At 43.2% G+C, this 13,126-nt stretch overlaps 1 protein-coding gene across 1 annotated transcript in view; it reads left to right on the forward strand.

Moving 5' to 3' along the window:
* Nucleotides 1-4,595: 4,595 nt before the first annotated feature.
* C7 (complement C7) overlaps nt 4,596-13,126 on the forward strand; it is a 38,149-nt gene continuing 29,618 nt past the window's right edge. Inside the window, exons 1-5 of the mRNA XM_077817188.1 lie at nt 4,596-4,727; nt 6,296-6,351; nt 7,044-7,119; nt 8,112-8,253; nt 10,923-11,064. Coding sequence (XP_077673314.1) covers nt 4,596-4,727; nt 6,296-6,351; nt 7,044-7,119; nt 8,112-8,253; nt 10,923-11,064 — 548 coding nt within the window. The remainder of the gene's footprint in view (nt 4,728-6,295; nt 6,352-7,043; nt 7,120-8,111; nt 8,254-10,922; nt 11,065-13,126) is intronic.

The following is a 13,126-nucleotide window of genomic DNA, read 5'->3' on the forward strand; positions in this document are numbered from 1 at the left end:
GGAGGTTAATGGCCCTGCACAATTGCATCACCGCAACCTCCACAGTGGACTTCCCAACTCCAAACTGATTCATGACTGACTGGTAGCAGTCTGGAATTGTCAGCTTCCACACAGCGATCGCCACACACTTTTCTGCGATTAGGGCAGCTCTCATTTTGGTATCCTTGCATGGCAGGGCAGGAGCGAGCTCCGCAGAGTTCCGCAGCTATTGCTCATTGTCCCATACCTGCATCACAATCCGATCCCACCACTTGGTGCTTATTTCCTGAGCCCAGTAGTGACAGTCCACCGTGTGCAGCTGCTCCGTGAATGCCAACATCAATCCTGAATTGTTTCTTTCCATGGCATGCAGCAGGGCAGGCAGCACAGATTCCTGTTCAGATTCGTAGCTCATGAAATACTGCAGGATCAGTCACGTGGTGTTCATAACGCTCATCACAAGACTGGTGAGCAGTGCAGGATCTGTGCTTTCAGGCAGAGATGGTGGGCACAAAGTTTACAGGGGCAGATGAAAAACAGCACGCAATGCAGTCAGAAGCCCTTAGAATCATGGGATGGAGAAAACTCCTTCATGCGGCAGTGATCCCGCTCCCATAAGAACATAAGAACGGCCATACAGGGTCAGACCAAAGGTCCATCTAGCCCAGTATCCTGTCTTCTGACAGTGGCCAATGCCAGGTGCTTCTGAGGGAATGAACAGAACAAGTGACCCATCCCCTGTCACCCATTCCCAGCTTCTGGCAAACAGAGGCTAAGGACACCATCTCTGCCCATCCTGGCTAATAGTCATCGATGGACCTATCCTCCATGAATTTATCTATTTCTTTTTCTGATGCACTGCATGATGCACTGCAATCCATTTCCAGAACTCCTAGCAGGGGAAGATGGTGATTTTAACAGTGAGATAGCTTCCCACAGTGCACTGCTCTCTCTGTTTGTGCTAGAGCACCAACTGCGGATGTGCTCGGCCAACATAAGGAGCATTGCATGAACATGCACAAGCAATGTAATTACAGTGGTTTATGATTGTTGATGTAACTTAAGTCAACTTAACTCTGTATTGTAGACATGGCCTTAGTGACAGAAAAAAAGGATATGTTTGTGATGGATTTGACCACAGAAACCCCCTTGTTACTGTCACCTGATGTGCTGAGACTACCTCTGAGCCTGTTTTCTCGGACAGTTTGGGCCTTCAGAACCCTGCCTTGTTGCACCAGATACGCTAATCTGCTGCAACACAGACCCAGGGTCTGACTCACACCCCCAAAGCTGCAGACTTAACTGAAAATGGCTTAGCAAGTGCTCCTGTCTCTAGCACCTGGACACCCAGCTCCCAAAGGGATCCAAACCCCAAATAAATCCGTTTCACTCTGTATAAAGCTTATACAGGGTAAACTCATAAATTGTCCGCCCTCTGTAACACTGAGAGAGAGAGAGATGCACAGCTGTTTGCTCTCCCAGGTATTAATTACTTACTCTGGGTTAATTAATAAGCAAAAGTGATTTTATTAAGGATAAAAAGTAGGATTTAGTTGGCTCCAAGTAATAACAGACAGAACAAAGTAAGTTACCAAGCAAAATAAAACAAAACACGCAAGTTTAAGCCTAATACATTAAGAAACTGATTACAGATAAAATCTCACCCTCAGAGATGTTCCAATAAGTTTCTTTCACAGACTGGACTCCTTCCTAGTCTGGGTCCAATCCTTTCCCCTGGTACAGTTTTTGTTAGCTCGAGCTCAGGTGGTAACTAGGGGATTTCTCATGACTGAAACCTCCTTTGTTCTGTTCCACCCCCTTATATAGCTTTGGCAGAAGGTGGGAATCTTTTGTCTCTCTGGATCCCCACCCTTCCTGGTAAATGGAAGAGCCCCAAGTTTAAGATGGATTCCAGTACCAGGTGACATGGTCACATGTCCTGTAAAACCTCATTCTTCATTACCCACAGGCTGGCCACCATATCCACAAGGATCATAGAATCATAGAATCATAGAATATCAGGGTTGGAAGGGACCTCAGGAGGTCATCTAGTCCAACCCCCTGCTCAAAGCAGGACCAATCCCCAATTAAATCATCCCAGCCAGCGCTTTGTCAAGCCTGACCTTAAAAACTTCTAAGGAAGGAGATTCTACCACCTCCCTAGATAACGCATTCCAGTGTTTCACCACCCTCCTAGTGAAAAAGTTTTTCCTAATATCCAACCTAAACCTCCCACACTGCAACCTGAGACCATTACTCCTTGTCCTGTCCTCTTCCACCACTGAGAATAGTCTAGAACCATCCTCTCTGGAACCACCTCTCAGGTAGCTGAAAGCAGCTATCAAATCCCCCCTCATTCTTTTCTTCTGCAGACTAAACAATCCCAGTTCCCTCAGCCTCTCCTCATAAGTCATGTATTCCAGACCCCTAATAATTTTTGTTGCCCTTCGCTGGACTCTCTCCAATTTCTCCACATCCTTCTTGTAGTGTGGGGCCCAAAACTGGACACAGTACTCCAGATGAGGCCTCACCAATGTCAAATAGAGGGGGATGATCACGTCCCTCGATCTGCTCGCTATGCCCCTACTTATACATCCCAAAATGCCATTGGCCTTCTTGGCAACAAGGGCACACTGCTGACTCATATCCAGCTTCTTGTCCACTGTCACCCCTAGGTCCTTTTCCGCAGAACTGCTGCCTAGCCATTCAGTCCCTAGTCTGTAGCTGTGCATTGGGTCCTTCCGTTCTAAGTGCAGAACTCTGCACTTATCTTTATTGAACCTCATCAGATTTCTTTTGGCCCAATCCTCCAATTTGTCTAGGTCCCTCTGTATCCTATCCCTGCCCTCCAGTGTATCTACCACTCCTCCCAGTTTAGTATCATCCGCAAATTTGCTGAGAGTGCAATCCACACCATCCTCCAGATCATTTATGAAGATATTGAACAAAACCGGCCCCAGGACCGACCCCTGGGGCACTCCACTTGACACCGGCTGCCAACTAGACATGGAGCCATTGATCACTACCCGTTGAGCCCGACAATCTAGCCAACTTATAGTGCATTCATCCAGCCCATACTTCTTTAACTTGCTGACAAGAATACTGTGGGAGACCGTGTCAAAAGCTTTGCTAAAGTCAAGAAACAATACATCCACTGCTTTCCCTTCATCCACAGAACCAGTAATCTCATCATAGAAGAACGCTTGCAGGTAAATAAACCATCTACAGCCAATTGTCCTAGTCAATGGGTGCCATCAAAATTCTAAACCACCATTAATGGCCCACACTTTGCATAGTTACAATAGAACTTCAGAGTTAACTTCATATTTCTAATTTTAAATACAAGCATAATACATACCTACAAATAGAATGAACAGACTCAGTAAATTATAAGCTATGTAATGATATCTCACAAGAAACCTTTTGCATAAAACATATTCTAGTTACATTATATTCACATTCCAAGCATATTTTCATAAGCATATGGAATGCAACATCACAATGTTGGTGGGACAAACTATGACTTTGCAATATTCTTCCATCCTATCAATTAGTTTCAAGGAAAGAAAGTGTCTAGACTACAGAGAACACTGACTTCACTGTGAGATGGTGTGGGGAGGAAGGAGCTGGGGGGGGGGGGTTGCTTATGTAAGCAATGAGTACAGATTGAATAAGGACCCCAGGTCCTGGATATGGGCTAAGACAAATAAAATAATAAAAAAACAAGTACAAGATATCTTCAAACAGTATAGAGCATGTTATCAAAAGGGTTCACATTACAGAGCCTGAAGAGTCTCTAGCAGGCTCATGGTACAGCTAAATTGACTCTGGAATGGCTTTATTTTAGCAAACTGGTCATCATCATCCCTGAGTTAAACAGAGAAACATGACCCCAGATCTAGGAGCAAGGAATAATTAATCTAGGAATCCACATCTAGGCAAAAGGAATGCAGGCCATACTGACAGAATTGGGGACTGTATCCTGGAAAGCAGTGACAGTGAAAAGGATTTAGGGGTCATAGCTGACATTCAGTTCTGTGCAATGATGTGGCAAAAAGGGCTAATGAACTCCTGAGATGCATAAAGCTTATACTCAAATAAATTTGTTAGTCTCTAAGGTGCCACAAGTACTCCTTTTCTTTTTGCGGATACAGACTAACATTGCTGCTACTCTGAAACCTGTCATAAACAGATGAGTAGAAGTAGGGAGGTGATTTTACCTTCATATGTGGCATTGGTTAGGCTGATACTGAAATACTGTGTATAGTTCTGGTGTCCTCATTTCAAAAATGGTGCTGAAAAAATAGAGACCGCAGAAAAGAGCTGGAGAAAATGCCTCATAATAAGAGAGCTCAATCTATTTAGTTTGTCAATCCGAGTTCAGTCTGTTTAGTTTATTGTAAAGAAGGCTGAGAGGTGATTTGATTATAGTGTATAAGAACCTTCATAGGGAGAAGATACTGGGTAGTAAAGGGCTTGTGAATCTGAGGAGAAAGGCATAACAAGAACCAATGGCTGGTCACTGAAACCAGACAAATTCAAATTAGAAATAAGGCACACATTTTTAACACTGAGAGTGATTAACCATTGGAACATGGGAAGTAGTGGATTCTACCATGGGAAGTAGTGGATTCTTCAGCTCTTCTTCATATCTTTACATCAAGACTAGATGCCTTCTTAGAAGATATGCTTCAGCTAAACACAAGTTATGTTTTAGTCAAACACAAGTTGTAGAGCTCCATGCAGGGGTAAGTGGGTGAAAATTAATGGTCTGTGTTATACAGAATGTCAGGGTAGATATCTAAGGTTCCTTCTGACAAACTCTCTGAACCTATGAATCTGCACACAGCCTCCACCTAGTGCAATGCAGAAGTTACTACATCACAGCAAGGATTCTCACTCCGGCATAGAGTGTTTATTACCTTCCTGCTTCAGAATAATACTTCTGAAGAGTTGTTTTTTTTTTTTTTTACCTTTGGATTACACCAGATTGTACAGAATGGTGTGTATCATCCAAAGAATTTCCTGGGAGGAAGAATATCTTCACCCTATCATAAGGACTTTCCCTATTTTTGGCGCAAATTAATGGAAATTTCCCTGGCTGCAACATCTTAATGGTGTTTCTGGATTGGGGGGCAATTCTTGAAGAAGGGATAGAGCATCGTGGAAGAGAAGAATTTAGGGAGAAAGCGAGAAGGAATGTAGGGGAAGGAGTAAAATTTTGAGAAAGTGAGAGTATCCCATAGACAAAGGCCCCAATCCTGCAACTGCCTCCACACAGACAAACCCCTGCATGGACCTCCATTGAAATCAATGAGGCTCTGTGTGGCTACAGGGGCAATTGAAAGATTAAGACCAAAACTTGCATCCAGGCTTTGAATACTTGGCCCCTGTCCTGATTTTTCATGATAGAAACTGATGTGTGGAGATTAGACTTGCTACTGTACATCACAACTGCAAAGGTGTGTACTAAGGATTTGTGGCCAGAATCTAATCTCAGTTGTACAAGTGTAAACCAGAGTAACTCCATCCACTGAAGAGGATGAAGTGACTCTGAGTGTGTGTAACTGAGGTCAGAGCTGGCTCGTGGTCTCTGAAAAGTGAAAGACATTGCATCACAGAAAAAAGGGAGGGAAATTAAGTTTTCTTTCAGGGAGTCCTTCCCATAGTTTTGTGCCAGCCCTAGTTAGTTAGCATAGCCAAGCCTTGATTTATATGTATATTATTCTGTCTTTAAGACATTGAGCAGCTACAAGAACAGGCTGTTTGTGTCCCAGGAGGTGATTAAATGGGTTAAGATTAACATTCCTCTGTATTACTCAGTCTTTCTGTAAAAGAAAAGCAAAACAGCAAGGCAGAGTCAGACTCCAGAAGAGAGAGACAGACAGACAGACAGACAGACTGACTCCTCCTGCTGCTGACTTGCCCTCTAGTCCCTGAGGAGGTACATTTCTTCCCTGGTAGTTGCTGGATATCTCAGCGTTTCTCCTAACATGAAGGTAAAACAATCACTTAGCTAACTTCTACCAGTGAAATGAATAAGATGAAATATTAATTTCAAAAGGAAGATGCATGGCCGAGAAACGTAATGGGATAAAACTGCAATAAAGTAGACAAACAAGAAAATGTGGTTTGGGTGGCTAATCCGCTGAGTGTTCAGATTTCACATCATTGTTAGTAGTGCCATTATTATTTATTTGCATTGGAGTTTGGGTGGAGTAAGGGCTGCTGACCAGGTCCCAAAGTTGGCAAAACGCATGCAAAAGAAAAAGCAGACTAAACAGAAAATTAATGAATGTTTTCCCTCCTTGTTCAGGTATTTGAGTTTTTCCTTCTGGTAGAAGTTACAGGTTTCTTTCCAGTTTTTTCCAGGTGAGTATTTATTTGGAATTGGGTATGCTAAAGACTGACTATGAATTGTTTAATATATGTATATATAAATGTGCTTACATAGACATGGCTGGCCCACAACATGGGGAGAGGGTTAAAGGAATCTCTCAGCTTGTGCCCCTGTGAGAGTGGAGCCACTTTCCCATCAGCACTGCCAGTGCCACCAACCTCTCCAGTGGCAGGGGGGAAAGTGCGATGGGAAGCGGGCCACTGCCTCCCTCCCTTCTGAACACACTGGAAGAGCTGGGAAGCTCCACTGGGAGCACTTCCTGGGAATTCTGGCTGAGCCGGAGAATTCCACAGGGAGCTCCCACTTCAATCTGGCCTCTGCACTTCCCACAGGACACACAGGGCTGTGCTGTTATGACACAATCTGGATCCCAGTGTATAGTTTTGATATGGCCTATGCGAGCATTCAGGACTGAGCGTGTGGGATAGTTTCTCATGTCTGTCTAGTGGTTAGACAGAAGGATTGGGAGTCAGTTTTATTCTTCTGTGGCAGGATGAGTGAATCCCATTGGTTTCAGTAGGAGCACAATCAGGCCCCATTTTTTAATCAACATTCATTTAGCTGTGTCTGAAAACTTGGCTCTAATACTTATGAATGGAGACACTGCAATTCCTTATAACTTTTTTCTGTTTTTTTAATAATGCAAAAAATCATATTGAGACAGTCCTTCCTCTCCAGTCAGTTGCCACTGGAATCCTTATGGCCCTTGGTCTGAATGTGATGGCTGCACTAAAACTCAGGTATAATGCTATTAATGCCTTTTTCCTTTTGCTTTCCTTAACATGCATTTTTATAATAATTATGGTAGCATTATATCTGTAAGAGGATCAAAAGCCTAAAGCATATGATTTGTGTCTGCAAGGATGCAATATTCTAAGAGCTGACCGTGCAGAAGGAAAGGACATTGATGTTAGGAAGGAGGATAATCATCATAAGCATAACTGTCCCAGTCGTTTTTATTTTGGTGATAGTTACAAAAAATGTCCTCGTGGAAATTCCAGTAAAATCTTATAATTCTTCAGCTTTGATATCTATTGATTCCTATTGTCTGTCAGTTTTTATTGGATGATCCAATTGCTCCATTCCATTCCTAACAGGAATCAGTAGAAACAAACTGAAAGTTTTCTATGTTGGCACTTTCACTCAGGTGAGAGATATTTTTGATTTTTAGATTCCTTATTGCTTCCTTTGATAAGTCATTAATTAGGGATAGGTGGATGGATGGGTTCAGATTAAAAAAGGGCCAGTGTGCACTTTCTCTCAAGACTTGACATGAACCTGAATTTCTTTTGAGATGCAAAAACTCCCCAGTTTATCTAACTTTAGTTTTTGTCACGTTCCTGTGCACTACTTGATGGCTGTTTTATTTTAGTTCTGGCGGGTCAGGTCCAAGAGTGAGTGACACCATTCAAAATGTTCATAAAATGAAAAAAGAGTACAGTATTTTCAACTGGCTTGTACTAGTTGCAGTTGGCACCTAGATTTTAGAACAGAGCAATTGGGTTTTTTAGTCTACTAGGGCTAAAAAGAGTAGAGTCCTTTCTGTTAAACCATTTTGTATTATATGTTGTTATTTTGTAGTAACATGAGGAGCAGTGTCTTTGTTTCCAGGAAACGAAAATAAACATTTCAATTAATTACAGCAAAGGATTTGTTGTGCTGTCATGAAAACAGTCTAATATTTCTGCTTTAGGTTTACACTTTCTAAAGGTTTCTATTGATTTGCATTCAGATTCGCAGACGGACAATAGCAGTTTACGGCCAGTATGGGGGAAACCCATGTGTTGGGAGTGCCTTTGAAACACGACAATGTGTTCCTACGAGAGGATGCCCAACAGAGGAGGGCTGTGGTGACAGATTCAGGTGCTTTTCAGGTACTTTATTTTACTTTATTTTTCATAACTTTCTAATACTTAAAGTTATGAAGATGATTATGTAAAGGTACTTCCTGTTTATCAGACAATCACAGTATCATGAGTTAAATAAAATCAAAGGATGAAAGGTCCAGTGTTTACTGGAAAGAAATTCAAAGGCCAAAGATCAGACACAGCCTTATTAACCCACTATATAGCCTTGCTGTGGTCCCTCTGTGCATATATGCCTTACCCCACTGACACGTTGGAGGGACACAAAGGGGAGCACCAGCTAAAGGCACATGCCCCCCCGCCCCCCCCGCCACGTGACCTGCACGTTAAGGACAGCTGCATTATTCAGTTGCGTCTGTCCCATTGATGGCTGGAGATAATTTTTAAGTCTTCTGAAGCTGGAGAATGAGTTCAGGATGATACAGGCACAGTGGGAAGGATTCTTATACATTTGCAGTACTCCAGAAACATAGTGCTTCCAGAGTACTGAAAATGAGTCCAGGATCTCTTTCTTGATGGGTAACAGCTAATTTAGGCACCATCATTTTGTATGTATAGTTGGGATTATATTTTGCCATGTGCATTACTTTGTATTTAACACTGAATTTCATCTGCCATTTTTTTGCCAAGTAGGGTGACCAAGTGTCCGGTTTTTGACTGGAACACTCGGTCGAAAAGGGACCCTGGTGGCTCTGTTCAGCACCACCAACCGGGCCATTAAAAGTGCTGCGGAGCTAAGGCAGGCTAGTCCCTACCTGTCCTGGCTCCGCTCTGCACCCCGGAAGCGGCCAGCAGGTCCGATTCCTAGGCGGGGGAGCCACAGGGCTCCGTGTGCTATCCTTGCCCCGAGCACCGGCTCTGCACTCCCACTGGCCAGGAACTGTGGCCAATGGGAGTGGCAGAGGCAGTGCCTGTGAGCAAGAGCAGCATGCAGAGACACCTGCCCTACGCCTCTGCCTAGGACCTGGACCTGCTGGCTGCTCCCGTGGTGTAGCATGGAGTCAGGACATGCAGGTAGCCTGCCTTAGCCCCCCTACTATTCCACTGACCGGGAGCCGTCGGAGGTAAGCCCGCGCCCCAACCCTGAGCCCTAACCCCCTGCCCCAGCCCTCAGCCCCCCCAAATCTGGAGCCCCCTTATGCACGCCAAACCCCTCATCCCCGGTCCCATGCCAGAGCCTGCACCCCCAGACAGAGCCCTCACCCCCAAACACTCCCAACCCCCTGCCCCAGCCCAGAGCCCCTTCCCTCACCCCAAACCCCTCATTTCTGGCCCCACCTCAGAGCCCATATCCCCAGTTAGAGCCCTCACACACCCCAGTCCCCTGCCCCAGCCCAGTCAAAGTGAGTGAGGATGGGGGAGCGAGAACCACCAAGGGAGGGGCAGGGCCTCGGGGAAGGGGCAGGGCTAGAGTGTTCAGGTTTTGTGTGATTAAAAAGTTGGCAACCCTATTGCCAAGTCAACCAATTTTGTGAGATCCCTTTGTAACTCTTTGCAGTCTGTTTTTGACTTAACTATCTTGAGTAATTTTGTATCATCTGCAAACTTTGGCTACCTCACTGTTTACTCCCTTTTGCTGATCATTTATGAATATGTTGAACAACACTGATCCCAGACCAGTACAGACCCCTGGGGACAGCTCTATTTACTTCTCTCCATTCTGAAAATGGGCCATTTATTCCTACCCTTTGTTTCCTGTCTTTTAACTGGAGTGCCTGGGAATGGTTTCAGGATCATCTAATGATCCTTAATTTAATTTAATGACAAGCCTTTTGTTATCTTAATCACCCTGCCTCTGTTTATAAACAAGGCACCAAGGGCAGAAGGCATTAGTAGCACAGTACTCATCACATTCCACACTCAAGCTCTGACTCCTGGGTCCTTGCCCCACCCCAGGCGATTGGGGAGGGGCATGTGACCCTTCGGGCCCCCCACCACACGTCTCCCCTGCCCCACTATATTATTTTACATGATCACATACTATTATGACACCAGCACTCCTATATGCCTGCTGTACACTGTTCAGCCTACGCACGAGGGCCCACTTTTGCTCTTAGTTACACCAGAATAAATTGAATGATGGATTTTCTGTGTTATATTTGCATAGTTCACAACCACTGCCCACTGGCTGATCAGCACACTGAATGAGTTAGGGGTTGTGTGGAAATGAGGTGCCAAATTCTCCCCTCCCTTAGACCAGTGTAAATCAGGAGTAACTCAACTGCCATCAGGGGAGTTACAATGGAGTAAAACTGGTCTAAACCATGGAAGAATCAGGCCCAATATATGATCATGTAATTAAAGGCTGAATTCTAGTATATAAGCTCCAGCAACCCTCGCTATATGTTTAAAACATGCACTGCAATGCCCTCAGTTCAATTCAAGTGTCACTTTTTAGAGACATAGTCTTCGCTATTGTAGGATGGCCAAAACCAGAATTTGAACCCTGATCTTCCAGTGATATATCGGTCACAGAGGCAGGCCCCCGAGTCCAAGTTTTTTCTTGAGTTTACGTAATTTTTATTAAAGCTTGTTTTTAATTAGAACTACACAAAATGAGAATGTGTGATGAGAATCGGCTAATTAACATGCTTGAATTTTATATTCTGTGTATCCAGGTGAACAAACGTGTTTCCTCCTTTCCCTGAGATTTTTTTGTTTGTTTGTTTTGGTTTTAGGTCAATGCATTAGCAAATCTCTGGTGTGCAATGGAGACCACGATTGTGAGGAAGACGGTGCTGATGAGGATCAGTGTGAAGAGAGCAGACCAGCTTGTGACATTGATAAAATGCCTCCTAATGCAGAACTTACAGGAGCTGGGTAAGCTTCTCTGCAGATTTCATCTTACGTGTTACATCAATATCTGTGCTAGTTTACGTTGTATTTTTGTAGCATTTCACAACAAATCTGTGACTAAATAGAGATAAACATCTTGGCCTCCAGTTAACCTGCTCACATGCAGCAGAGGGACCTTCAGCTCCAGATCTCAAGACTATTATTTTTACTATTTTATTATTTGTGTTAACCATAGTGCCTAGGAGACACAGTCATGGACCAGGACCCCATTGTGCTAGGTGTTGTACAAACAGCTGCATTAAAGAAAAGTCTCCTTTAGCAAGAGTAGAATTAGGGCTTATAGTCTCTCTAGAGAGCATTCATTAAAGTGCAACACAATCTTTAACAATTGTTTATGATCAGGCATTCCACCTAACAGAAGGCAGCAATGCACATGTACAGTGTATAGCACATGACAACCTCTTTCTCACTCTAGTCTGCCAATGTAGATAGATTAAACAGATGATTGAAGGACTTCCTAGCTCTGCCATATGTTTTCATTATGGGTGTGAAATTTTCTCCTCAAATACACACATATAAGTTCCATTGACTTCAAAGAGAGTTGCAAACAGAGATATGATTTCAGAATTTGTCCCTATGAGCTGAAACTTTATACTAAAAGAGCCTAGTTCTTCCCTGACTTACACTTTGAGTAGTCATTGACACCTGTGTACTGTGTATATAAAATGCACCCAAATCAAAATGGTAGCATTTTACAATGACTTTGTACAAGTGTGATGATTAAACAAGGTGCATGGTGGTAGAGAATCAGGCCTAAGATTGCAATATAGGTATAATTTTTGGACAAGATTCACTGCTATGATCTGGCTGCTGTGTTCTGGCTGTTATGATCTAGCTCAGGGGTCGGCAAACTTTCAGAAGTGGTGTGCCGAGTCTCCATTTATTCACTCTAATTGAAGGTTTTGCGTGCCAGTAATACATTTTAATGTTTTTAGATGGTCTCTTTCTATAAGTCTATAATACATAACTAAACTATTGTTGTATGTAAAGTAAACAAGGTTTTTAAAATGTTTAAGAAGCTTCATTTAAAATTAAATTAAAATGCAGAGCTGACTGGACCGGTGGCCAGGACCCGGGCAGTGTGAGTGCCACCGACAATCAATTCGCGTGCTGCCTTTGGCACGCGTGCCATAGGTTGCCTACCCCGATCTATCTCCACTAATACAAAATAGCTAGGAACCTGTTTTAACTGGGTTTATAGCTGTCCTGCATCACAGAGGCATCTTAAAGCAGCCAGAGTATAACTATGAATCTGGCCTTTAATGACCTCAGATACACATACAGAAGTATTAGCATAACAAAATGATTATCTTAAACTTGTTTAATGTAGCCCTATTACCTTGAGAATGATCTTAGGTCAGATGTAATAAAGAGGAGTTTTGGTAATGGATTGGGCATTTTGCGGATATAGCTAAACATAAGCAGTTGCCATAGATACAAATGTATTGGAGTTAGCAGGTGTGAAATATGTACTCATTGCTGACACAATTAAGCATGGCATTTTACTTTCCATACTCTAGTATGTATGTGCGGCACTCATATGCCCACCTCGGAGTCCATAATATAGTGTCCTATTTTCTTATGTAATGGCTTGTCTACATGGTGAGTTAGCACATGGCAAATCAGGGTGTAAATCAACAGGGCATTATCTTGCTGCACACTAACTCACCATATGGACACAGCACACTAAAAATTCCATTGTATACTTTGGCATACTCCCATTTCAAACATTAGTGCATCAGTGCTCACTATAAGAAAAGGAGTACTTTTTTTAGGAGTACTGTATTTTTGCGAATACAGACTAACACGACTGTTACTCTGAAACCTGTCAGTGCTCACTATGACAGGTTTCAGAGTAACAGCCATGTTAGTCTGTATTCGCAAAAAGAAATGGAGTACTTGTGGCACCTTAGAGACTAACCAATTTATTTGAGCATGAGCTTTCGTGAGCTATAGCTCACTTCATCAGATGCATACTGTGGAAACTGCAGCAGACTTTATATATACACAGAGAATATGAAACAAT

Source organism: Eretmochelys imbricata, chromosome 5, assembly GCF_965152235.1.
Source record: "Eretmochelys imbricata isolate rEreImb1 chromosome 5, rEreImb1.hap1, whole genome shotgun sequence".
Lineage (NCBI taxonomy): Eukaryota > Metazoa > Chordata > Testudines > Cheloniidae > Eretmochelys > Eretmochelys imbricata.